The 26,812-nt window shown below is 41.2% G+C and overlaps 2 protein-coding genes across 2 annotated transcripts; both read right to left on the minus strand.

The window, feature by feature from the left end:
* Positions 1 to 6,399: 6,399 nt before the first annotated feature.
* Positions 6,400 to 9,964, minus strand: LOC134476804 (paired-like homeodomain transcription factor LEUTX). The gene is made up of 3 exons (XM_063252461.1): positions 9,949 to 9,964; positions 7,743 to 7,894; positions 6,400 to 6,792 (listed from the first exon to the last, which is right to left on the minus strand). Exons 1-3 carry the CDS (start codon positions 9,962 to 9,964, stop codon positions 6,400 to 6,402), a joined length of 561 nt encoding a protein of 186 aa, XP_063108531.1.
* Positions 9,965 to 16,603: 6,639 nt separating this feature from the next.
* Positions 16,604 to 20,167, minus strand: LOC134476805 (paired-like homeodomain transcription factor LEUTX). Its single transcript, XM_063252462.1, has 3 exons — positions 20,152 to 20,167; positions 17,946 to 18,097; positions 16,604 to 16,996 (listed from the first exon to the last, which is right to left on the minus strand). The coding sequence occupies exons 1-3, from the start codon at positions 20,165 to 20,167 to the stop codon at positions 16,604 to 16,606; spliced, it is 561 nt and encodes a 186-aa protein (XP_063108532.1).
* Positions 20,168 to 26,812: the final 6,645 nt, after the last annotated feature.

Raw genomic sequence — 26,812 nt, forward strand, 5'->3', positions numbered from 1 at the left:
TTTGTTTGTCTGTGTGTGTGTCTCTGTCTGTTGGTCACTCTGGATGTCTCCAAACCGAGGCCACTGATGGTGAACTTTTAAGATTGAAGTCTCCAACTGCAGTTTCAACCCCACTTATTTATGTCGAACCACTAACACTAGCATGACCCTGGAATGCTCTGCTGCTGGGGCAATGCTACTGTGACTTGGCTAGCCAGGGACAGAGAGCTTTGCAGGGCTCCTGTGTCCTGAGTGCCCCAAGGTCACCACCACTGACCTAGGCTGGGTCTGCTGTTGGGCCAGGTGATGAAAGTGAAGGGTGATTGGAAACGGATTCCTAGCAGGGTGGTGCCGTGCACACCTATAATCTCAGCATATGAGAGGCTGAGGCAAGAGGATAGCCTACAGTTCGAGGCAAGCCTGAGCTACAAAACTATTATCTGTTTCAAACAATACAAAAAAACAGGTGTACGAAACAAAGAGAGAAAGAAAGAAAGAAAGAAAGACACACAGGCACACAGATAGAAAGAAAGAAAGAAAGAAAGAGACAAAGAAAGAAAGTTAGAAAGAAAGAAAGAAACGAAGGACGAAAGATACAAAAAACCAATCCAAAGCAAAAAATTCCTGACCTGATATAGTAGAGGAATCCTTAGGAAAATCAGGTACACAGAAAAGAGACAAAATGTACCAAACTTTCACTGGGGACAAATGAGTCAATCAACATGATGCTGAGAAAATCTGTGGATCTGTGACCGGGAAGGGGAGGGCGTGAAACCCTACAGGGTGGGCTAGAGGGGCACTTGCGCTGCTGAGACCTGCTCCCCCTCCCCTGGGACCTGGAAAGCCCTCCACAACCAACCTGGCTGGCAAAGAAACTACATACTGTTGTCCTGGAAGATCTGCACAGAGGACCCAGTAGTGTAAGTTAAGGAGCTTGGATTGTGGCCATTTGGGAGGCCAGGTTGAGGCAACTTCAGGCTGTTTTTCTCTGTTTGATTTTCTGGCTCTGGGAGTGAAACCCAGGGACATCACACTGAGATGTACAGCATCTGCCCATTTTTATTTTTACTTTTAGTTAGGGTCTCCTTCAATTGCTAAATGCCCGACCTGGTCTCAAACTTGGGGTCCTGTGGCCTCAACCTCTGCGAGTTCTATGATTGCAAGCATGGGCCACACATCCACATTGCATTTTTTTAACAGATTTAACCAAGTCTATTCTCTCTCTGTCTCTGTCTCTCTCTCTGTGTCTGAGTTTGTCTCTCTCTGTCTCTCTCTCTCTCTCTCTCTCTCTCTCTCTGTCTCTGTCTCTGTCTCTCTCTCTCTGTCTCTCTCTCTCTCTCTCTTTCTCTCTCTGTCTAATGAGGACATAGCAAAGCGGATCAGATAAGAACAATGCAAGTAACACAGCATTTCACAATAAGACAACCCCTGATTAACAGTAACTACCATAATGTCTCTTTCTTTGAAATAGTTGAGCATAGCTTCATATACGATAGAATCAAGCATAACAAAACAATATAAAACAATTCAAAAGAATGAAAGCATTACAGGGCTTTCAGAACCCAATTTTAGAAAACCAACAATGGATACAATATTATCTCATTTTCCATAGGAAAATTGTTTGTACTATCACACATAATATCCAATAACATATAACAGGACAGTACCAAAGGCAAACAAAAAACAAAAACTTGGTAGGACTTCAGACTAAGATGATTCTAAGTCCACTCTGACGATTCTAATGTCTTCTTTTCTATGAAAGAGCTCTTTCTACTATCACAGATAATAAAATCAAACAACCTAGGATAAAACCACTCCAATGAATCAATGGAGACATGATAAGGTTTCAGAACAGTGTAATGGGAATCAAGATTACTCTATGCTCTTATGTACTGTTACATTTTCTTAAACTCGGGAGAGTATAAGGTATTTATAAGTGTGAGTTTGATTTATTTCGCTTATCAGTATGGTTTCTAGTTGCATCCATGTTTTTCAAAATATTTCAATATTATCAGTTTTTTTAAAAAAATTTACTCAAAGAGAAATAAACCCAAACAGTAAAAGGGTATCAGTAATACAAAATTTCAAAAAAATAAACCATAAGAAATCACTCACTAATAGATTACATATCGTCATCTTAGAAATAGTTGTTCAAGTTACAAAATAGAAGCCTACAAAGTGGCATTCAGTGAGACTGCAAACTGGTGTGTTCAATGATTCAACAAATACTTAGTAATATGATCATCTGTTTTACACATCTAAACACACTTGCATTTGCATCCTTTAGAGGACTTTCTTTTCCTCTCTTTTTAGCAATATCAATTTCACATTTTGGGTTTTATTGATCCCTCAGTTCTTAGTACTTTTTTGGAAGAGAATAAAACCAATTGTGACAAAACAAAGAGAATCAGTCAAAACAAAGGATGGACATAGTATATGATCTAAAAACAGAATACAAGGTAATCAACAATGGTTACTATAATGCCTCTTGCTACCATAAAATTATTGACTATAGCATCAGGTATAAGAAACCTGAACAAAACAGTACAGAACAAAACTAATAAAACGGAAACATTGGAGACATTACGCGAATTCAAAGGAACCTAATAGTCAAACAAGAATGGATATCATAGTGAATCTTATTGCCTTAAAGTAGTTGCCTATACCCTCAAAGTTGATACTATCGAACAGAACAGAATAGAGTAAAATCAGTGAAAGCAGGATGGTGAGAACAATACAGGGATTCATTAAAGATAACAGGAAATCAAAATTATTACTATAATATATCCTGCTAATTGTTTTATTTTTTCCCTTAATTAAAAATAATAATTCACTTAATAAAGGAGGGAGATTGAGGTAAAAGAGGACATAACAACATATCAAGAAGTTCAGAACACAACTGTTTAAGCAACATAGTGTTTCACCACAAGATAACCCGACTTAAGGGGCTGGGGGTTTAGCTCAGTGGCATAAGCGCCTGCCTTGAAAGCAGGCAGTCATGAGTTCGATCCCTGGTACCGATAAAAAGGAAAATGACAAAAAAAAAAAAAAAAAGATAACCCGACATAATAGTAGTTACCGTACGGTTTCTTTCCTTGAAATATTTGATTATAACTTCGTACACTATAGTATCAAACATATCAAGACAGTGCGAAACCATTCAAGAGGCTTCAAGTATTACAGGGTATTTAGAACCAGCTAACACAAAAGAAACAATAGTTTCTATATTATCTCTTTGCCTATAAAAGATTTTGTTTATACTATCATATACAATAAACTCCAATAAGATTCAGTGGAGACAGAAGCAAAACAGTCTGATGGGATTTTAAAACAAGATGATAGGAAATCACCTCGAGCTATTACAATGTCTTGTTTTCTTCAAAATGCCTGTACACACCATCACAGACAATACACTCAAACAGCCCACAATAAAAACATTACAGTTAAGGAGTGATGACTTTATAAGTCTTCAAAGCCGTATAATGGGGATTCATGATCACCACATACTTTTACGTATTTATCCCATTTCTTACACTAGGGAAACTATTCGGTATTCACACACGTGAGTTTGATTTGTTTCACTCAAGAGTATGTTCTCAAGCTGTTCCCATTTATTTATAAATATCTCAATGTGATTCTTCTTTATGGCTGAGTAGTGCTCAACTGGATAAAAAGAGTGGAGGAACCCAGAAAAAGAAGTGAAAACTTTAGTGAAGAATATAAAAAAAATCTAGAAAACATGAACCAGATTCAAAGAGATTATCAGGAAACTAAAACATCCATTGAAAGATGGCGATATTCCTTACCAAAAACTAAAGTCAGATTTTAAAAAGTTGAAGCTGGATTTGCACTGTGTGATCAGCGAAAGAAAAATCCCCTAAAAATAATAAGGAACCAAGAAGTAAGAGCACAAAGGCTGGAAGGCAGCACGTGGACCTATACCCTAAGAATTTCAAATAATCAGCAAAGAAGAAGGAGTAAAGAGAAAAGAAATACAAAAGCTATTCACTGAAAACATTAAGGAAAGCTTGCCAAGCATCAGAAAAGGAAATAATATTCAGATATATGAGGCATGCAGAACTCCAGCCAGCCAAAACAAAAACATATTTACACTCAGATATATAAAAGTCAAGATCCCAGAATTGATCACAACAACAGAATATGAAAAGCGGACACAGAAAACAAACACAACACACATAAAGGAAATCTCATCAAAATCATGAAAGACTTCTTAACACAAAGTATCAAGTCAGAAAGAGCATAGCATGGAGCCACGTATTCCAAGCTCGGAAGGAAAATAACCTGCAAGCCACACGGATGTGCCCTGCAAAACTGTCTCTCAAATTTAATGGACATACAAGATGTTTCCATGACTCAAAGGAAATGTGGGAGTTGGTGACCACCAATCCACCCTACTAAATTACTGAAGGACATCCTAGACAGACAAAAACATCACCAGGATTCCTGCAAGAGTGACAGAAAGACCTCAATGAACGGGGCAGACAGCGGAATGAAGGAGAAAAGTAGACAACCAATGGCAGAGAAATAGCAAAGCAGAAATGTGGCAGAGAAAGTTGACTATAATCTCCAACATAGATGGCCTTGATACACTAACAAAAAGAAAAACAGGCAGAGTAGATCAGGAGATAGGGTCCATGGAGTTGCTCTAAGTAGGAAATATAATCTGCCTGGAAGAGGGTTAATGAACTGACAGTCAAAAAGTGAAAACAACGCTCTATTTGACTGGAAACCAGAGCGTAACAGGCACACCAGTTCCAGTGCCTGAAGAGAGGTTGGAAAGTCATGACACTTCTCTGCAGTGGAGACTTAAGCAGCTTAAATGATGGAAAACCTTGAGGCTTTTCAGCCTCAAGGTCAAAAGTTGAGAAGAAACGGATTAGAGGTGAAAGGTCCAACTCTGGCTCCTCTTTCTTTGACCCCATCACAGTCACATCCCAGTCTCCTTGATGAGACAGAGGAGTGGCAGAACAGTCAGTCTATCTGGGATGGAAGGTTGATTGTAAAGTGACAGATCATGGACCAGTTACTTGGCAGTGGACGCTTTCTCTGATGTAAAACAACTAATGAGAAATTCCTGCTTCATAGGATATTCTCAGGGCCAGAAGGTAAGACAGAGCTAAAACCTTGATCCTGATTACAGACATTTAGAAATCCTCAGAGCGCTTCCCTGTTGGAAGGGAAGGCACCTTTCTGGATTACTACACAGTAATCACGTTGTAACATCTAAAAATGTTAAAATGAGATCCAACAACGTTGCTCAGTAACAGTCTTCATGATTAGCATACGCAAGACACCAGGTTCTATCGCTAACAGCTCATATGCTCCTAGACAGTCCAGCTAAGATTGCTCTGAATTGTACACTGCACACGCTCCTGCTAAAGGTCCTATGCAGTGATGCTGTGCTACTGCCCCGGCATTCATTTACACATGGTCACAGTTGTGAAACAAAATTGTACAGTATGACTGCAACAGTCATGCTCACGTACACGCATCTCGGTTATCTGCCCACCTCCTAAGGAAGCTGCGTCCTCTCAATGAGATTCACATTCAGCTGGACAATCCAGGTCCGAATACGGGACCATGCTGGCCATACATGAACATGTCCTACCCATAAAGACACCTTACATCACATCCCTAGTGTCACTCTGTTCCACACAAGCACCTCTGCCAACAGAAGATGTACCATGGAAATGATCCTGTTTGGCTCTCCTAAAAGCTGGCATGTTCTCCCATCTTTCATTTCACTCAGGACCAGAGGAGGCAGTGCCATTTCATTCCACCTGATACCTCACTATTGCTGTCTGCCTCTGCAGAGATTAGCTAACTCCTCTTTAAGGAAACAAGTGTCTTTCCTTGCAACACTTATCTGAAATATTCTCAGCAACCAGCATGAGCCGGGAGTGTAAGTTCTTCTGATTTGCACTTTCTTCAAAATGAGATTCCTTCCCAGCAAGATGGCACTACAGTAAGGGTGTCTTGCTTTCAATGAGAGCCTAGGCCTTTCCTGCCTGTTGCATGTAACTATTTTCTCAGGCAGTATTGCTAGGGGCCTTCTAGAACTGTTTGTCATTGTATGCAGAGAGAATCCATGCACGTGATATTCAATGCACTTAGGGGTGAGGGAGAATCAGGAATCTAAATTTCCCCATGCTGCTGATTTCCTTCCCAAGCGGAGTGTTCAGGGTACTGAAAAGATTGGAGGGGGAATACAAAACACTCGGAAACAGGCAACATTGACAGTGACATGGCTATTTTATTGCCTTCTGTGAAATGACAAGTCCTCAAAGCTCTGCTGCAAAAAATGGAAATCAGTTGGGAACCATGCTTGAAAATGGAGGCTTGTGTCCAAAGTTGTGGGTGGCATGAGTCACTCTGCCCATCAGCACCATGCTCACTTCTTCACTGCAGGCAGCCTGGGGGGAGGTATATATCTAGACTGCTGGGATCATCTTCCCCAGGCAGATAATACATTTCTATAAGTTTATCTGTGTCATCAATGTCAAAATCTTCGACATAGACGACGTGTCCCTGAGTTCCATCAGGTTGACTTTGGAATGACGAACCAAACACAGAGGCTCCGTGTCTTCTACTGATATCTTTCTCAAAACGCTCTGCTCGGTCACAGACATGGTCATCTGAAATGGAAGATATCGGTGAACAACTTGCAACAGGACTTTGTAGGACGTGCTCCTTCTTTTCTGAAGAGGTCTGCGTGGATGTTCCGGGCAAAGAAGCTAGCTTCAGTTTTAGCTGATCTTTCTTCCGTTTGCTACGCTGGTTCTTAAACCAGATCTACAGGGAAGAGAGAAGCAGTTCAATAAATGGGTATGAACCCAAAGCTTTATTTTCCTGTTCCCTAGGATGTGAGGTTTTTGGGTCAGAAAGGTGATCTCCAATTGCTGTGGACTGATCTGAACAGGGGAAGTACTTTGTATCCTGTGCTGTTCTGGTTCCGGGAGGGTAAAGGGGGGGGGGTATTGGGTTTTACTGGCAATGCGTAGAGTAGGAAGGGGCAAACTCTCAATGCCGGAGGGTTAAACAAAGGGTGCTGCGTGTAGTTCTGCATTAGTGGTTGCTCCAAATTTTGCAAGAATACATTGCAATGACTGAGAGCAAGGAATGGGAATGGAGCTTGGGTTGCTTCAGCTCCATGAAGGGATTTTGCCCTCACTACCTTGAGAAAGGCTAGGAAGACATCAGAATGAATTTGAATGTTCTGACTGAGCAGTATCTAGATATCTACCCGCTGTGTTTGTATAAAGACTCACTGGGTTTGGTGTTTCTCTTCTAAGGAATGGTATGGAGAGGAAGTCCACTTTAAGATGTGAAGCCTGATGAGAAGTAATTTGTACTCAGAACGTGGGCTTGGGAGGGACTAACTCCCAGCTCCAGGAAGTGCCTCAATTCTTGAGCACTAGGTTGCCCATTACAAGAGTGTGCTGCTAATCGGAAAACAACCCAAAGGGCAAGATCTCAGATCCAGATTCAAAGGGTCCCAGGCAGTGTGCTGTGGATCAGTTAAAATCTGGCCCTTGCACTTATTACTTGAGGAAGACAAGTCTTTTGGGTCAGCCTCAGTCTGCCTCCAAAAGTGAACATGGGTGAAGTGAAACTATGCCATATTTCACCGCTGTCCAAACGCACTGCACCTGGCAAAGTATGGGACTTGTATGCTGGTGGTTGAAAGCGTGTGGCTTTCTGGGTCAGGTGTACCACCTAGAGACACACACTCAGGTACTTACTTTTATCACCGTTTCATCAACATTGATTTTTGTAGCTAATTCTTTTGTAACATCGTGCCCTGGATGATTGTTCTTCTCAAAGGCACTCAGCAGTACTGAGCGTTGGGATGGGGTAAAGTCAGTTCGTGGCTTGTGCCTGTATTCTATCTTGTCTGCGGAGGGAAGAGACAAAGACTTGCATGAAAGCACTATCCACACGGAAAGGGCAAAAGCATGTGTTGTAATCATACCCAAATGTGCATTTCATGCTTGGCCCAAAGAGTTCACCCATGGAACCACATTCCTCTCTAGCTCCAGGTACCCTGTTTCTTAATGGGAGAGAATACAGCATTGGGGTAAGAGTAACAGTAGACTCAGGGTTTCACAATGCTCAAGCAGTACTTGAGACCCTGGTACACTAAGCATTCAGACTCAGAGGTGCTTTCAGACCCTAAAGAGCTGGCTACTGATTTGGTCATTTCTTCGTGGGATCTGTGTGGCTAGCAGCTAAGAAGCAGAATGCATGCTGATTCTCTCCTCTACTGGCTCTGTCATTTAGAGACCTGCTCCCCTCATCGTTTGCTTCTGTTTCTCTAGGGTAAAATGGTGCCACATAAATCGTAGACATTGCAAAGTTGTGAATTTCCAAAGAAGTAAGTTTAGTGTACAGTATTTGTGCAGAATAGGAGATTATACTATGGTTTCACACATCTAATACCTTCTTACCCAGTAATACTTAATGTTATGGCAATCCATATTCCATGGTCTCTTCTATTTATAAGAGACTTTGTTTTCCCACATTGCTAAGCGGGCACACACAAACTCAAACCCACGCCTTCATGCATCCACACACACACTGCACCCAAACTGCCAACATGCTGCCTAATTCTCCGTCAGTGAACACAAATGATCCAATACATAGATTTTTTACAATCTTTTTAACAATTGGCATCGAAATCACAACCTCGCTCTGGCCAGGCAAGCACTGGGCCACTGAGCTGAATCCCCAGGACCACAGAGTTTTACAAAAACATTTTTCCGTTCCTGTCTGACGAAAGAGGGCATTGTTGAAAATTTTGAAGCATGGTATTCAAGGAGTGACAGAGACAGAGATAGATAGAGCAAACTAGAGCTCGAGACAGAAAAAGTAAAACTGAGCAGGAAAAGGAGGGTGGCAGCAGGATAAACTCTAAGTTTATTAAATAAATGGCCAGGGGTTTAGCTCAGTCACATAAGCGTCTGTCTGGCAAGTATGAGGTCCTCAGTTTGATCACGCTACCACACCACAAAAGAAAAAGCAAAAACAAACACTCCAACATTAAATTGTCAGTGTCATATTACTAGAATATATTGCACACATATATCTAGAATGCCTTGAAAATACAGAAAATCAGATGGGGCATGTATCCTTGGAAATGAGTACAAAATAGAAGATTTGGAAATGATATCAACCAAAGTACTGCAAATCTGCGCATAGTGGTGCACACCTGTAATCCCAGCCTGCCTGGGCCAAAACAGTGAATTCAAGGCCAACTTGGATTAAGCAGTAAGACCCTCCCTCCAAGGGGCCAGTGATTTAGCTGGGTGGCCCAAAGGCTCCTTTGGGAAACACAAGAATTGAACTTCCATCCCTGCTACAAAAAAAAAAAAAAAAAAAAAAAAAACAGAAACAGCGACAAAAGAACTCTATCCCTAATCACACGAGAAAAATCCAAAAGCAAACCAAACCAACAAGAAAACCCCTCAAAAATAAAAATTATTGGTGTATGTGGTAGCCCATTCTTCTAATTCGAACACTTAAGAGCCTGAGGCAGAAGGATCCGTGCGAGTTCCAGGTCTGCTGGGCTATGGAACCAAGTTAAGGGCAAGCCTATCTAGAGAGTGAGATCCTGACTCCAAAGAAACAAAGATTCTCCAAAGCAAAAATATACGTTTTAACAAGTCTTATAAATACAATGCTCAATAACGTTGATTAGTTTGACAACTTCAAACTTTAAAATACATAGACTATAGAATTATACGGAAATAAACAAACCTGCAAGCAGGTATCTGCAACAAACCTAACATATCAACTTCCAATGTGTAGAGGGCGACAAAGATTATTCTACTCAGCCCCTGGAGAAAAAATTCATGGAGCCCAGGAACCACCACAAAGTCCTTGCATCTCTCCCAGGGTTCCCCCACTCTCAGCCCCTCAGCTCCACCTTCCCAGAATGCCTCGACTTACCTGGTTTCCTGGACATGGCAGCTGCAAGACAGTGCTAGCGCATGACCAACTGTACCACCTATGGCTCCTCAGTTTACCTGCCTGAAGCCTTGGGCTGCCTGGCTTAAATAGTGTGTTGAGGTAGCCACACCCCCTCCTTAATCCACCCTACACATTCCAGGCCCAATTTATCCATAATCCAAGTGAGAGTGTGTGTGTGTGTGTGTGTGTGTGTGTGTGTGTGTGTGTGTGTGTTGTGTGTGTGTGTCTGTGTGTGTGTGTGTGTTTGTTTGTCTGTGTGTGTGTCTCTGTCTGTTGGTCACTCTGGATGTCTCCAAACCGAGGCCACTGATGGTGAACTTTTAAGATTGAAGTCTCCAACTGCAGTTTCAACCCCACTTATTTATGTCGAACCACTAACACTAGCATGACCCTGGAATGCTCTGCTGCTGGGGCAATGCTACTGTGACTTGGCTAGCCAGGGACAGAGAGCTTTGCAGGGCTCCTGTGTCCTGAGTGCCCCAAGGTCACCACCACTGACCTAGGCTGGGTCTGCTGTTGGGCCAGGTGATGAAAGTGAAGGGTGATTGGAAACGGATTCCTAGCAGGGTGGTGCCGTGCACACCTATAATCTCAGCATATGAGAGGCTGAGGCAAGAGGATAGCCTACAGTTCGAGGCAAGCCTGAGCTACAAAACTATTATCTGTTTCAAACAATACAAAAAAACAGGTGTACGAAACAAAGAGAGAAAGAAAGAAAGAAAGAAAGACACACAGACACACAGATAGAAAGAAAGAAAGAAAGAAAGAGACAAAGAAAGAAAGATAGAAAGAAAGAAAGAAACGAAGGACGAAAGATACAAAAAACCAATCCAAAGCAAAAAATTCCTGACCTGATATAGTAGAGGAATCCTTAGGAAAATCAGGTACACAGAAAAGAGACAAAATGTACCAAACTTTCACTGGGGACAAATGAGTCAATCAACATGATGCTGAGAAAATCTGTGGATCTGTGACCGGGAAGGGGAGGGCGTAAAACCCTACAGCGTGGGCTAGAGGGGCACTTGCGCTGCTGAGACCTGCTCCCCCTCCCCTGGGACCTGGAAAGCCCTCCACAACCAACCTGGCTGGCAAAGAAACTACATACAGTTGTCCTGGAAGATCTGCACAGAGGACCCAGTAGTGTAAGTTAAGGAGCTTGGATTGTGGCCATTTGGGAGGCCAGGTTGAGGCAACTTCAGGCTGTTTTTCTCTGTTTCATTTTCTGGCTCTGGGAGTGAAAGCCAGGGACATCACACTGAGATGTACAGCATCTGCCCATTTTTATTTTTACTTTTAGTTAGGGTCTCCTTCAATTGCTAAATGCCCGACCTGGTCTCAAACTTGGGGTCCTGTGGCCTCAACCTCTGCGAGTTCTAGGATTGCAAGCATGGGCCACACATCCACATTGCATTTTTTAACAGATTTAACCAAGTCTATTCTCTCTCTGTCTCTGTCTCTCTCTCTGTGTCTGAGTTTGTCTCTCTCTGTCTCTCTCTCTCTCTCTCTCTCTCTGTCTCTGTCTCTGTCTCTCTCTCTCTGTCTCTCTCTCTCTCTCTCTTTCTCTCTCTGTCTAATGAGGACATAGCAAAGCAGATCAGATAAGAACAATGCAAGTAACACAGCATTTCACAATAAGACAACCCCTGATTAACAGTAACTACCATAATGTCTCTTTCTTTGAAATAGTTGAGCATAGCTTCATATACGATAGAATCAAGCATAACAAAACAATATAAAACAATTCAAAAGAATGAAAGCATTACAGGGCTTTCAGAACCCAATTTTAGAAAACCAACAATGGATACAATATTATCTCATTTTCCATAGGAAAATTGTTTGTACTATCACACATAATATCCAATAACATATAACAGGACAGTACCAAAGGCAAACGAAAAACGAAAACTTGGTAGGACTTCAGACTAAGATGATTCTAAGTCCACTCTGACGATTCTAATGTCTTCTTTTCTATGAAAGAGCTCTTTCTACTATCACAGATAATAAAATCAAACAACCTAGGATAAAACCACTCCAATGAATCAATGGAGACATGATAAGGTTTCAGAACAGTGTAATGGGAATCAAGATTACTCTATGCTCTTATGTACTGTTACATTTTCTTAAACTCGGGAGAGTATAAGGTATTTATAAGTGTGAGTTTGATTTATTTCGCTTATCAGTATGGTTTCTAGTTGCATCCATGTTTTTCAAAATATTTCAATATTATCAGTTTTTTTAAAAAAATTTACTCAAAGAGAAATAAACCCAAACAGTAAAAGGGTATCAGTAATACAAAATTTCAAAAAAATAAACCATAAGAAATCACTCACTAATAGATTACATATCGTCATCTTAGAAATAGTTGTTCAAGTTACAAAATAGAAGCCTACAAAGTGGCATTCAGTGAGACTGCAAACTGGTGTGTTCAATGATTCAACAAATACTTAGTAATATGATCATCTGTTTTACACATCTAAACACACTTGCATTTGCATCCTTTAGAGGACTTTCTTTTCCTCTCTTTTTAGCAATATCAATTTCACATTTTGGGTTTTATTGATCCCTCAGTTCGTAGTACTTTTTTGGAAGAGAATAAAACCAATTGTGACAAAACAAAGAGAATCAGTCAAAACAAAGGATGGACATAGTATATGATCTAAAAACAGAATACAAGGTAATCAACAATGGTTACTATAATGCCTCTTGCTACCATAAAATTATTGACTATAGCATCAGGTATAAGAAACCTGAACAAAACAGTACAGAACAAAACTAATAAAACGGAAACATTGGAGACATTACGCGAATTCAAAGGAACCTAATAGTCAAACAAGAATGGATATCATAGTGAATCTTATTGCCTTAAAGTAGTTGCCTATACCCTCAAAGTTGATACTATCGAACAGAACAGAATAGAGTAAAATCAGTGAAAGCAGGATGGTGAGAACAATACAGGGATTCATTAAAGATAACAGGAAATCAAAATTATTACTATAATATATCCTGCTAATTGTTTTATTTTTTCCCTTAATTAAAAATAATAATTCACTTAATAAAGGAGGGAGATTGAGGTAAAAGAGGACATAACAACATATCAAGAAGTTCAGAACACAACTGTTTAAGCAACATAGTGTTTCACCACAAGATAACCCGACTTAAGGGGCTGGGGGTTTAGCTCAGTGGCATAAGCGCCTGCCTTGAAAGCAGGCAGTCATGAGTTCGATCCCTGGTACCGATAAAAAGGAAAATGACAAAAAAAAAAAAAAAAGATAACCCGACATAATAGTAGTTACCGTACGGTTTCTTTCCTTGAAATATTTGATTATAACTTCGTACACTATAGTATCAAACATATCAAGACAGTGCGAAACCATTCAAGAGGCTTCAAGTATTACAGGGTATTTAGAACCAGCTAACACAAAAGAAACAATAGTTTCTATATTATCTCTTTGCCTATAAAAGATTTTGTTTATACTATCATATACAATAAACTCCAATAAGATTCAGTGGAGACAGAAGCAAAACAGTCTGATGGGATTTTAAAACAAGATGATAGGAAATCACCTCGAGCTATTACAATGTCTTGTTTTCTTCAAAATGCCTGTACACACCATCACAGACAATACACTCAAACAGCCCACAATAAAAACATTACAGTTAAGGAGTGATGACTTTATAAGTCTTCAAAGCCGTATAATGGGGATTCATGATCACCACATACTTTTACGTATTTATCCCATTTCTTACACTAGGGAAACTATTCGGTATTCACACACGTGAGTTTGATTTGTTTCACTCAAGAGTATGTTCTCAAGCTGTTCCCATTTATTTATAAATATCTCAATGTGATTCTTCTTTATGGCTGAGTAGTGCTCAACTGGATAAAAAGAGTGGAGGAACCCAGAAAAAGAAGTGAAAACTTTAGTGAAGAATATAAAAAAAATCTAGAAAACATGAACCAGATTCAAAGAGATTATCAGGAAACTAAAACATCCATTGAAAGATGGCGATATTCCTTACCAAAAACTAAAGTCAGATTTTAAAAAGTTGAAGCTGGATTTGCACTGTGTGATCAGCGAAAGAAAAATCCCCTAAAAATAATAAGGAACCAAGAAGTAAGAGCACAAAGGCTGGAAGGCAGCACGTGGACCTATACCCTAAGAATTTCAAATAATCAGCAAAGAAGAAGGAGTAAAGAGAAAAGAAATACAAAAGCTATTCACTGAAAACATTAAGGAAAGCTTGCCAAGCATCAGAAAAGGAAATAATATTCAGATATATGAGGCATGCAGAACTCCAGCCAGCCAAAACAAAAACATATTTACACTCAGATATATAAAAGTCAAGATCCCAGAATTGATCACAACAACAGAATATGAAAAGCGGACACAGAAAACAAACACAACACACATAAAGGAAATCTCATCAAAATCATGAAAGACTTCTTAACACAAAGTATCAAGTCAGAAAGAGCATAGCATGGAGCCACGTATTCCAAGCTCGGAAGGAAAATAACCTGCAAGCCACACGGATGTGCCCTGCAAAACTGTCTCTCAAATTTAATGGACATACAAGATGTTTCCATGACTCAAAGGAAATGTGGGAGTTGGTGACCACCAATCCACCCTACTAAATTACTGAAGGACATCCTAGACAGACAAAAACATCACCAGGATTCCTGCAAGAGTGACAGAAAGACCTCAATGAACGGGGCAGACAGCGGAATGAAGGAGAAAAGTAGACAACCAATGGCAGAGAAATAGCAAAGCAGAAATGTGGCAGAGAAAGTTGACTATAATCTCCAACATAGATGGCCTTGATACACTAACAAAAAGAAAAACAGGCAGAGTAGATCAGGAGATAGGGTCCATGGAGTTGCTCTAAGTAGGAAATATAATCTGCCTGGAAGAGGGTTAATGAACTGACAGTCAAAAAGTGAAAACAACGCTCTATTTGACTGGAAACCAGAGCGTAACAGGCACACCAGTTCCAGTGCCTGAAGAGAGGTTGGAAAGTCATGACACTTCTCTGCAGTGGAGACTTAAGCAGCTTAAATGATGGAAAACCTTGAGGCTTTTCAGCCTCAAGGTCAAAAGTTGAGAAGAAACGGATTAGAGGTGAAAGGTCCAACTCTGGCTCCTCTTTCTTTGACCCCATCACAGTCACATCCCAGTCTCCTTGATGAGACAGAGGAGTGGCAGAACAGTCAGTCTATCTGGGATGGAAGGTTGATTGTAAAGTGACAGATCATGGACCAGTTACTTGGCAGTGGACGCTTTCTCTGATGTAAAACAACTAATGAGAAATTCCTGCTTCATAGGATATTCTCAGGGCCAGAAGGTAAGACAGAGCTAAAACCTTGATCCTGATTACAGACATTTAGAAATCCTCAGAGCGCTTGCCTGTTGGAAGGGAAGGCACCTTTCTGGATTACTACACAGTAATCACGTTGTAACATCTAAAAATGTTAAAATGAGATCCAACAACGTTGCTCAGTAACAGTCTTCATGATTAGCATACGCAAGACACCAGGTTCTATCGCTAACAGCTCATATGCTCCTAGACAGTCCAGCTAAGATCGCTCTGAATTGTACACTGCACACGCTCCTGCTAAAGGTCCTATGCAGTGATGCTGTGCTACTGCCCCGGCATTCATTTACACATGGTCACAGTTGTGAAACAAAATTGTACAGTATGACTGCAACAGTCATGCTCACGTACACGCATCTCGGTTATCTGCCCACCTCCTAAGGAAGCTGCATCCTCTCAATGAGATTCACATTCAGCTGGACAATCCAGGTCCGAATACGGGACCATGCTGGCCATACATGAACATGTCCTACCCATAAAGACACCTTACATCACATCCCTAGTGTCACTCTGTTCCACACAAGCACCTCTGCCAACAGAAGATGTACCACGGAAATGATCCTGTTTGGCTCTCCTAAAAGCTGGCATGTTCTCCCATCTTTCATTTCACTCAGGACCAGAGGAGGCAGTGCCATTTCATTCCACCTGATACCTCACTATTGCTGTCTGCCTCTGCAGTGATTAGCTAACTCCTCTTTAAGGAAACAAGTGTCTTTCCTTGCAACACTTATCTGAAATATTCTCAGCAACCAGCATGAGCCGGGAGTGTAAGTTCTTCTGATTTGCACTTTCTTCAAAATGAGATTCCTTCCCAGCAAGATGGCACTACAGTAAGGGTGTCTTGCTTTCAATGAGAGCCTAGGCCTTTCCTGCCTGTTGCATGTAACTATTTTCTCAGGCAGTATTGGTAGGGGCCCTCTAGAACTGTTTGTCATTGTATGCAGAGAGAATCCATGCACGTGATATTCAATGCACTTAGGGGTGAGGGAGAATCAGGAATCTAAATTTCCCCATGCTGCTGATTTCCTTCCCAAGCGGAGTGTTCAGGGTACTGAAAAGATTGGAGGGGGAATACAAAACACTCGGAAACAGGCAACATTGACAGTGACATGGCTATTTTATTGCCTTCTGTGAAATGACAAGTCCTCAAAGCTCTGCTGCAAAAAATGGAAATCAGTTGGGAACCATGCTTGAAAATGGAGGCTTGTGTCCAAAGTTGTGGGTGTCATGAGTCACTCTGCCCATCAGCACCATGCTCACTTCTTCACTGCAGGCAGCCTGGGGGGAGGTATATATCTAGACTGCTGGGATCATCTTCCCCAGGCAGATAATACATTTCTATAAGTTTATCTGTGTCATCAATGTCAAAATCTTCGACGTAGACGACGTGTCCCTGAGTTCCATCAGGTTGACTTTGGAATGACGAACCAAACACAGAGGCTCCGTGTCTTCTACTGATATCTTTCTCAAAACGCTCTGCTCGGTCACAGACATGGTCATCTGAAATGGAAGATATCGGTGAACAACTTGCAACAGGACTTTGTAGGACGTGCTCCTTCTTTTCTGAAGAGGTCTGCGTGGATGTTCCGGGCAAAGAAGCTAGCTTCAGTTTTAGCTGATCTTTCTTCCGTTTGCTACGCTGGTTCTTAAACCAGATCTACAGGGAAGAGAGAAGCAGTTCAATAAATGGGTATGAACCCAAAGCTTTATTTTCCTGTTCCCTAGGATGTGAGGTTTTTGGGTCAGAAAGGTGATCTCCAATTGCTGTGGACTGATCTGAACAGGGGAAGTACTTTGTATCCTGTGCTGTTCTGGTTCCGGGAGGGTAAAGGGGGGGGGTATTGGGTTTTACTGGCAATGCGTAGAGTAGGAAGGGGCAAACTCTCAATGCCGGAGGGTTAAACAAAGGGTGCTGCGTGTAGTTCTGCATTAGTGGTTGCTCCAAATTTTGCAAGAATACATTGCAATGACTGAGAGCAAGGAATGGGAATGGAGCTTGGGTTGCTTCAGCTCCATGAAGGGATTTTGCCCTCACTACCTTGAGAAAGGCTAGGAAGACATCAGAATGAATTTGAATGTTCTGACTGAGCAGTATCTAGATATCTACCCGCTGTGTTTGTATAAAGACTCACTGGGTTTGGTGTTTCTCTTCTAAGGAATGGTATGGAGAGGAAGTCCACTTTAAGATGTGAAGCCTGATGAGAAGTAATTTGTACTCAGAACGTGGGCTTGGGAGGGACTAACTCCCAGCTCCAGGAAGTGCCTCAATTCTTGAGCACTAGGTTGCCCATTACAAGAGTGTGCTGCTAATCGGAAAACAACCCAAAGGGCAAGATCTCAGATCCAGATTCAAAGGGTCCCAGGCAGTGTGCTGTGGATCAGTTAAAATCTGGCCCTTGCACTTATTACTTGAGGAAGACAAGTCTTTTGGGTCAGCCTCAGTCTGCCTCCAAAAGTGAACATGGGTGAAGTGAAACTATGCCATATTTCACCGCTGTCCAAACGCACTGCACCTGGCAAAGTATGGGACTTGTATGCTGGTGGTTGAAAGCGTGTGGCTTTCTGGGTCAGGTGTACCACCTAGAGACACACACTCAGGTACTTACTTTTATCACCGTTTCATCAACATTGATTTTTGTAGCTAATTCTTTTGTAACATCGTGCCCTGGATGATTGTTCTTCTCAAAGGCACTCAGCAGTACTGAGCGTTGGGATGGGGTAAAGTCAGTTCGTGGCTTGCGCCTGTATTCTATCTTGTCTGCGGAGGGAAGAGACAAATACTTGCATGAAAGCACTATCCACACGGAAAGGGCAAAAGCATGTGTTGTAATCATACCCAAATGTGCATTTCATGCTTGGCCCAAAGAGTTCACCCATGGAACCACATTCCTCTCTAGCTCCAGGTACCCTGTTTCTTAATGGGAGAGAATACAGCATTGGGGTAAGAGTGACAGTAGACTCAGGGTTTCACAATGCTCAAGCAGTACTTGAGACCCTGGTACACTCAGCATTCAGACTCAGAGGTGCTTTCAGACCCTAAAGAGCTGGCTACTGATTTGGTCATTTCTTCGTGGGATCTGTGTGGCTAGCAGCTAAGAAGCAGAATGCATGCTGATTCTCTCCTCTACTGGCTCTGTCATTTAGAGACCTGCTCCCCTCATCGTTTGCTTCTGTTTCTCTAGGGTAAAATGGTGCCACATAAATCGTAGACATTGCAAAGTTGTGAATTTCCAAAGAAGTAAGTTTAGTGTACAGTATTTGTGCAGAATAGGAGATTATACTATGGTTTCAAACATCTAATACCTTCTTACCCAGTAGTACTTAATGTTATGGCAATCCATATTCCATGGTGTCTTCTATTTATAAGAGACTTTGTTTTCCCACATTGCTAAGCGGGCACACACAAACTCAAACCCACGCCTTCATGCATCCACACACACACTGCACCCAAACTGCCAACATGCTGCCTAATTCTCCGTCAGTGAACACAAATGATCCAATACATAGATTTTTTACAATCTTTTTAACAATTGGCATCGAAATCACAACCTCGCTCTGGCCAGGCAAGCACTGGGCCACTGAGCTGAATCCCCAGGACCACAGAGTTTTACAAAAACATTTTTCCGTTCCTGTCTGACGAAAGAGGGCATTGTTGAAAATTTTGAAGCATGGTATTCAAGGAGTGACAGAGACAGAGATAGATAGAGCAAACTAGAGCTCGAGACAGAAAAAGTAAAACTGAGCAGGAAAAGGAGGGTGGCAGCAGGATAAACTCTAAGTTTATTAAATAAATGGCCAGGGGTTTAGCTCAGTCACATAAGCGTCTGTCTGGCAAGTATGAGGTCCTCAGTTTGATCACGCTACCACACCACAAAAGAAAAAGCAAAAACAAACACTCCAACATTAAATTGTCAGTGTCATATTACTAGAATATATTGCACACATATATCTAGAATGCCTTGAAAATACAGAAAATCAGATGGGGCATGTATCCTTGGAAATGAGTACAAAATAGAAGATTTGGAAATGATATCAACCAAAGTACTGCAAATCTGCGCATAGTGGTGCACACCTGTAATCCCAGCCTGCCTGGGCCAAAACAGTGAATTCAAGGCCAACTTGGACTAAGCAGTAAGACCCTCCCTCCAAGGGGCCAGTGATTTAGCTGGGCGGCCCAAGGGCTCCTTTGGGAAACACAAGAATTGAACTTCCATCCCTGCTACAAAAAAAAAAAAAAAAAAAAAAAAAACAGAAACAGCGACAAAAGAACTCTATCCCTAATCACACGAGAAAAATCCAAAAGCAAACCAAACCAACAAGAAAACCCCTCAAAAATAAAAATTATTGGTGTATGTGGTAGCCCATTCTTCTAATTCGAACACTTAAGAGCCTGAGGCAGAAGGATCCGTGCGAGTTCCAGGTCTGCTGGGCTATGGAACCAAGTTAAGGGCAAGCCTATCTAGAGAGTGAGATCCTGACTCCAAAGAAACAAAGATTCTCCAAAGCAAAAATATACGTTTTAACAAGTCTTATAAATACAATGCTCAATAACATTGATTAGTTTGACAACTTCAAACTTTAAAATACATAGACTATAGAATTATACGGAAATAAACAAACCTGCAAGCAGGTATCTGCAACAAACCTAACATATCAACTTCCAATGTGTAGAGGGCGACAAAGATTATTCTACTCAGCCCCTGGAGAAAAAATTCATGGAGCCCAGGAACCACCACAAAGTCCTTGCATCTCTCCCAGGGTTCCCCCACTCTCAGCCCCTCAGCTCCACCTTCCCAGAATGCCTCGACTTACCTGGTTTCCTGGACATGGCAGCTGCAAGACAGTGCTAGCGCATGACCAACTGTACCACCTATGGCTCCTCAGTTTACCTGCCTGAAGCCTTGGGCTGCCTGGCTTAAATAGTGTGTTGAGGTAGCCACACCCCCTCCTTAATCCACCCTACACATTCCAGGCCCAATTTATCCATAATCCAAGTGAGAGTGTGTGTGTGTGTGTGTGTGTGTGTGTGTGTGTGTGTGTGTGTGTGTTTGTGTGTGTGTGTCTGTGTGTGTGTGTGTGTTTGTTTGTCTGTGTGTGTGTCTCTGTCTGTTGGTCACTCTGGATGTCTCCAAACCGAGGCCACTGATGGTGAACTTTTAAGATTGAAGTCTCCAACTGCAGTTTCAACCCCACTTATTTATGTCGAACCACTAACACTAGCATGACCCTGGAATGCTCTGCTGCTGGGGCAATGCTACTGTGACTTGGCTAGCCAGGGACAGAGAGCTTTGCAGGGCTCCTGTGTCCTGAGTGCCCCAAGGTCACCACCACTGACCTAGGCTGGGTCTGCTGTTGGGCCAGGTGATGAAAGTGAAGGGTGATTGGAAACGGATTCCTAGCAGGGTGGTGCCGTGCACACCTATAATCTCAGCATATGAGAGGCTGAGGCAAGAGGATAGCCTACAGTTCGAGGCAAGCCTGAGCTACAAAACTATTATCTGTTTCAAACAATACAAAAAAACAGGTGTACGAAACAAAGAGAGAAAGAAAGAAAGAAAGAAAGACACACAGACACACAGATAGAAAGAAAGAAAGAAAGAAAGAGACAAAGAAAGAAAGATAGAAAGAAAGAAAGAAACGAAGGACGAAAGATACAAAAAACCAATCCAAAGCAAAAAATTCCTGACCTGATATAGTAGAGGAATCCTTAGGAAAATCAGGTACACAGAAAAGAGACAAAATGTACCAAACTTTCACTGGGGACAAATGAGTCAATCAACATGATGCTGAGAAAATCTGTGGATCTGTGACCGGGAAGGGGAGGGCGTAAAACCCTACAGCGTGGGCTAGAGGGGCACTTGCGCTGCTGAGACCTGCTCCCCCTCCCCTGGGACCTGGAAAGCCCTCCACAACCAACCTGGCTGGCAAAGAAACTACATACAGTTGTCCTGGAAGATCTGCACAGAGGACCCAGTAGTGTAAGTTAAGGAGCTTGGATTGTGGCCATTTGGGAGGCCAGGTTGAGGCAACTTCAGGCTGTTTTTCTCTGTTTCATTTTCTGGCTCTGGGAGTGAAAGCCAGGGACATCACACTGAGATGTACAGCATCTGCCCATTTTTATTTTTACTTTTAGTTAGGGTCTCCTTCAATTGCTAAATGCCCGACCTGGTCTCAAACTTGGGGTCCTGTGGCCTCAACCTCTGCGAGTTCTAGGATTGCAAGCATGGGCCACACATCCACATTGCATTTTTTAACAGATTTAACCAAGTCTATTCTCTCTCTGTCTCTGTCTCTCTCTCTGTGTCTGAGTTTGTCTCTCTCTGTCTCTCTCTCTCTCTCTCTCTCTCTCTGTCTCTGTCTCTGTCTCTCTCTCTCTGTCTCTCTCTCTCTCTCTCTTTCTCTCTCTGTCTAATGAGGACATAGCAAAGCAGATCAGATAAGAACAATGCAAGTAACACAGCATTTCACAATAAGACAACCCCTGATTAACAGTAACTACCATAATGTCTCTTTCTTTGAAATAGTTGAGCATAGCTTCATATACGATAGAATCAAGCATAACAAAACAATATAAAACAATTCAAAAGAATGAAAGCATTACAGGGCTTTCAGAACCCAATTTTAGAAAACCAACAATGGATACAATATTATCTCATTTTCCATAGGAAAATTGTTTGTACTATCACACATAATATCCAATAACATATAACAGGACAGTACCAAAGGCAAACGAAAAACGAAAACTTGGTAGGACTTCAGACTAAGATGATTCTAAGTCCACTCTGACGATTCTAATGTCTTCTTTTCTATGAAAGAGCTCTTTCTACTATCACAGATAATAAAATCAAACAACCTAGGATAAAACCACTCCAATGAATCAATGGAGACATGATAAGGTTTCAGAACAGTGTAATGGGAATCAAGATTACTCTATGCTCTTATGTACTGTTACATTTTCTTAAACTCGGGAGAGTATAAGGTATTTATAAGTGTGAGTTTGATTTATTTCGCTTATCAGTATGGTTTCTAGTTGCATCCATGTTTTTCAAAATATTTCAATATTATCAGTTTTTTTAAAAAAATTTACTCAAAGAGAAATAAACCCAAACAGTAAAAGGGTATCAGTAATACAAAATTTCAAAAAAATAAACCATAAGAAATCACTCACTAATAGATTACATATCGTCATCTTAGAAATAGTTGTTCAAGTTACAAAATAGAAGCCTACAAAGTGGCATTCAGTGAGACTGCAAACTGGTGTGTTCAATGATTCAACAAATACTTAGTAATATGATCATCTGTTTTACACATCTAAACACACTTGCATTTGCATCCTTTAGAGGACTTTCTTTTCCTCTCTTTTTAGCAATATCAATTTCACATTTTGGGTTTTATTGATCCCTCAGTTCGTAGTACTTTTTTGGAAGAGAATAAAACCAATTGTGACAAAACAAAGAGAATCAGTCAAAACAAAGGATGGACATAGTATATGATCTAAAAACAGAATACAAGGTAATCAACAATGGTTACTATAATGCCTCTTGCTACCATAAAATTATTGACTATAGCATCAGGTATAAGAAACCTGAACAAAACAGTACAGAACAAAACTAATAAAACGGAAACATTGGAGACATTACGCGAATTCAAAGGAACCTAATAGTCAAACAAGAATGGATATCATAGTGAATCTTATTGCCTTAAAGTAGTTGCCTATACCCTCAAAGTTGATACTATCGAACAGAACAGAATAGAGTAAAATCAGTGAAAGCAGGATGGTGAGAACAATACAGGGATTCATTAAAGATAACAGGAAATCAAAATTATTACTATAATATATCCTGCTAATTGTTTTATTTTTTCCCTTAATTAAAAATAATAATTCACTTAATAAAGGAGGGAGATTGAGGTAAAAGAGGACATAACAACATATCAAGAAGTTCAGAACACAACTGTTTAAGCAACATAGTGTTTCACCACAAGATAACCCGACTTAAGGGGCTGGGGGTTTAGCTCAGTGGCATAAGCGCCTGCCTTGAAAGCAGGCAGTCATGAGTTCGATCCCTGGTACCGATAAAAAGGAAAATGACAAAAAAAAAAAAAAAAAGATAACCCGACATAATAGTAGTTACCGTACGGTTTCTTTCCTTGAAATATTTGATTATAACTTCGTACACTATAGTATCAAACATATCAAGACAGTGCGAAACCATTCAAGAGGCTTCAAGTATTACAGGGTATTTAGAACCAGCTAACACAAAAGAAACAATAGTTTCTATATTATCTCTTTGCCTATAAAAGATTTTGTTTATACTATCATATACAATAAACTCCAATAAGATTCAGTGGAGACAGAAGCAAAACAGTCTGATGGGATTTTAAAACAAGATGATAGGAAATCACCTCGAGCTATTACAATGTCTTGTTTTCTTCAAAATGCCTGTACACACCATCACAGACAATACACTCAAACAGCCCACAATAAAAACATTACAGTTAAGGAGTGATGACTTTATAAGTCTTCAAAGCCGTATAATGGGGATTCATGATCACCACATACTTTTACGTATTTATCCCATTTCTTACACTAGGGAAACTATTCGGTATTCACACACGTGAGTTTGATTTGTTTCACTCAAGAGTATGTTCTCAAGCTGTTCCCATTTATTTATAAATATCTCAATGTGATTCTTCTTTATGGCTGAGTAGTGCTCAACTGGATAAAAAGAGTGGAGGAACCCAGAAAAAGAAGTGAAAACTTTAGTGAAGAATATAAAAAAAATCTAGAAAACATGAACCAGATTCAAAGAGATTATCAGGAAACTAAAACATCCATTGAAAGATGGCGATATTCCTTACCAAAAACTAAAGTCAGATTTTAAAAAGTTGAAGCTGGATTTGCACTGTGTGATCAGCGAAAGAAAAATCCCCTAAAAATAATAAGGAACCAAGAAGTAAGAGCACAAAGGCTGGAAGGCAGCACGTGGACCTATACCCTAAGAATTTCAAATAATCAGCAAAGAAGAAGGAGTAAAGAGAAAAGAAATACAAAAGCTATTCACTGAAAACATTAAGGAAAGCTTGCCAAGCATCAGAAAAGGAAATAATATTCAGATATATGAGGCATGCAGAACTCCAGCCAGCCAAAACAAAAACATATTTACACTCAGATATATAAAAGTCAAGATCCCAGAATTGATCACAACAACAGAATATGAAAAGCGGACACAGAAAACAAACACAACACACATAAAGGAAATCTCATCAAAATCATGAAAGACTTCTTAACACAAAGTATCAAGTCAGAAAGAGCATAGCATGGAGCCACGTATTCCAAGCTCGGAAGGAAAATAACCTGCAAGCCACACGGATGTGCCCTGCAAAACTGTCTCTCAAATTTAATGGACATACAAGATGTTTCCATGACTCAAAGGAAATGTGGGAGTTGGTGACCACCAATCCACCCTACTAAATTACTGAAGGACATCCTAGACAGACAAAAACATCACCAGGATTCCTGCAAGAGTGACAGAAAGACCTCAATGAACGGGGCAGACAGCGGAATGAAGGAGAAAAGTAGACAACCAATGGCAGAGAAATAGCAAAGCAGAAATGTGGCAGAGAAAGTTGACTATAATCTCCAACATAGATGGCCTTGATACACTAACAAAAAGAAAAACAGGCAGAGTAGATCAGGAGATAGGGTCCATGGAGTTGCTCTAAGTAGGAAATATAATCTGCCTGGAAGAGGGTTAATGAACTGACAGTCAAAAAGTGAAAACAACGCTCTATTTGACTGGAAACCAGAGCGTAACAGGCACACCAGTTCCAGTGCCTGAAGAGAGGTTGGAAAGTCATGACACTTCTCTGCAGTGGAGACTTAAGCAGCTTAAATGATGGAAAACCTTGAGGCTTTTCAGCCTCAAGGTCAAAAGTTGAGAAGAAACGGATTAGAGGTGAAAGGTCCAACTCTGGCTCCTCTTTCTTTGACCCCATCACAGTCACATCCCAGTCTCCTTGATGAGACAGAGGAGTGGCAGAACAGTCAGTCTATCTGGGATGGAAGGTTGATTGTAAAGTGACAGATCATGGACCAGTTACTTGGCAGTGGACGCTTTCTCTGATGTAAAACAACTAATGAGAAATTCCTACTTCATAGGATATTCTCAGGGCCAGAAGGTAAGACAGAGCTAAAACCTTGATCCTGATTACAGACATTTAGAAATCCTCAGAGCGCTTGCCTGTTGGAAGGGAAGGCACCTTTCTGGATTACTACACAGTAATCACGTTGTAACATCTAAAAATGTTAAAATGAGATCCAACAACGTTGCTCAGTAACAGTCTTCATGATTAGCATACGCAAGACACCAGGTTCTATCGCTAACAGCTCATATGCTCCTAGACAGTCCAGCTAAGATCGCTCTGAATTGTACACTGCACACGCTCCTGCTAAAGGTCCTATGCAGTGATGCTGTGCTACTGCCCCGGCATTCATTTACACATGGTCACAGTTGTGAAACAAAATTGTACAGTATGACTGCAACAGTCATGCTCACGTACACGCATCTCGGTTATCTGCCCACCTCCTAAGGAAGCTGCGTCCTCTCAATGAGATTCACATTCAGCTGGACAATCCAGGTCCGAATACGGGACCATGCTGGCCATACATGAACATGTCCTACCCATAAAGACACCTTACATCACATCCCTAGTGTCACTCTGTTCCACACAAGCACCTCTGCCAACAGAAGATGTACCACGGAAATGATCCTGTTTGGCTCTCCTAAAAGCTGGCATGTTCTCCCATCTTTCATTTCACTCAGGACCAGAGGAGGCAGTGCCATTTCATTCCACCTGATACCTCACTATTGCTGTCTGCCTCTGCAGAGATTAGCTAACTCCTCTTTAAGGAAACAAGTGTCTTTCCTTGCAACACTTATCTGAAATATTCTCAGCAACCAGCATGAGCCGGGAGTGTAAGTTCTTCTGATTTGCACTTTCTTCAAAATGAGATTCCTTCCCAGCAAGATGGCACTACAGTAAGGGTGTCTTGCTTTCAATGAGAGCCTAGGCCTTTCCTGCCTGTTGCATGTAACTATTTTCTCAGGCAGTATTGGTAGGGGCCCTCTAGAACTGTTTGTCATTGTATGCAGAGAGAATCCATGCACGTGATATTCAATGCACTTAGGGGTGAGGGAGAATCAGGAATCTAAATTTCCCCATGCTGCTGATTTCCTTCCCAAGCGGAGTGTTCAGGGTACTGAAAAGATTGGAGGGGGAATACAAAACACTCGGAAACAGGCAACATTGACAGTGACATGGCTATTTTATTGCCTTCTGTGAAATGACAAGTCCTCAAAGCTCTGCTGCAAAAAATGGAAATCAGTTGGGAACCATGCTTGAAAATGGAGGCTTGTGTCCAAAGTTGTGGGTGTCATGAGTCACTCTGCCCATCAGCACCATGCTCACTTCT

The sequence above is a fragment of the Cavia porcellus genome, unplaced genomic scaffold (assembly GCF_034190915.1).
Source record: "Cavia porcellus strain 051 isolate PalLab524CR breed Dunkin Hartley unplaced genomic scaffold, mCavPor4.1 scaffold_7, whole genome shotgun sequence".
Taxonomy (NCBI): domain Eukaryota; kingdom Metazoa; phylum Chordata; class Mammalia; order Rodentia; family Caviidae; genus Cavia; species Cavia porcellus.

Coding starts and splice junctions, on each gene's coding strand:
- LOC134476804 (XM_063252461.1), bottom strand. Junction 6,793..7,742: donor TTGATGAAACGGTGATAAAA/GTAAGTACCTGA, acceptor TCTTCCCTGTAG/ATCTGGTTTAAGAACCAGCG.
- LOC134476805 (XM_063252462.1), bottom strand. Junction 16,997..17,945: donor TTGATGAAACGGTGATAAAA/GTAAGTACCTGA, acceptor TCTTCCCTGTAG/ATCTGGTTTAAGAACCAGCG.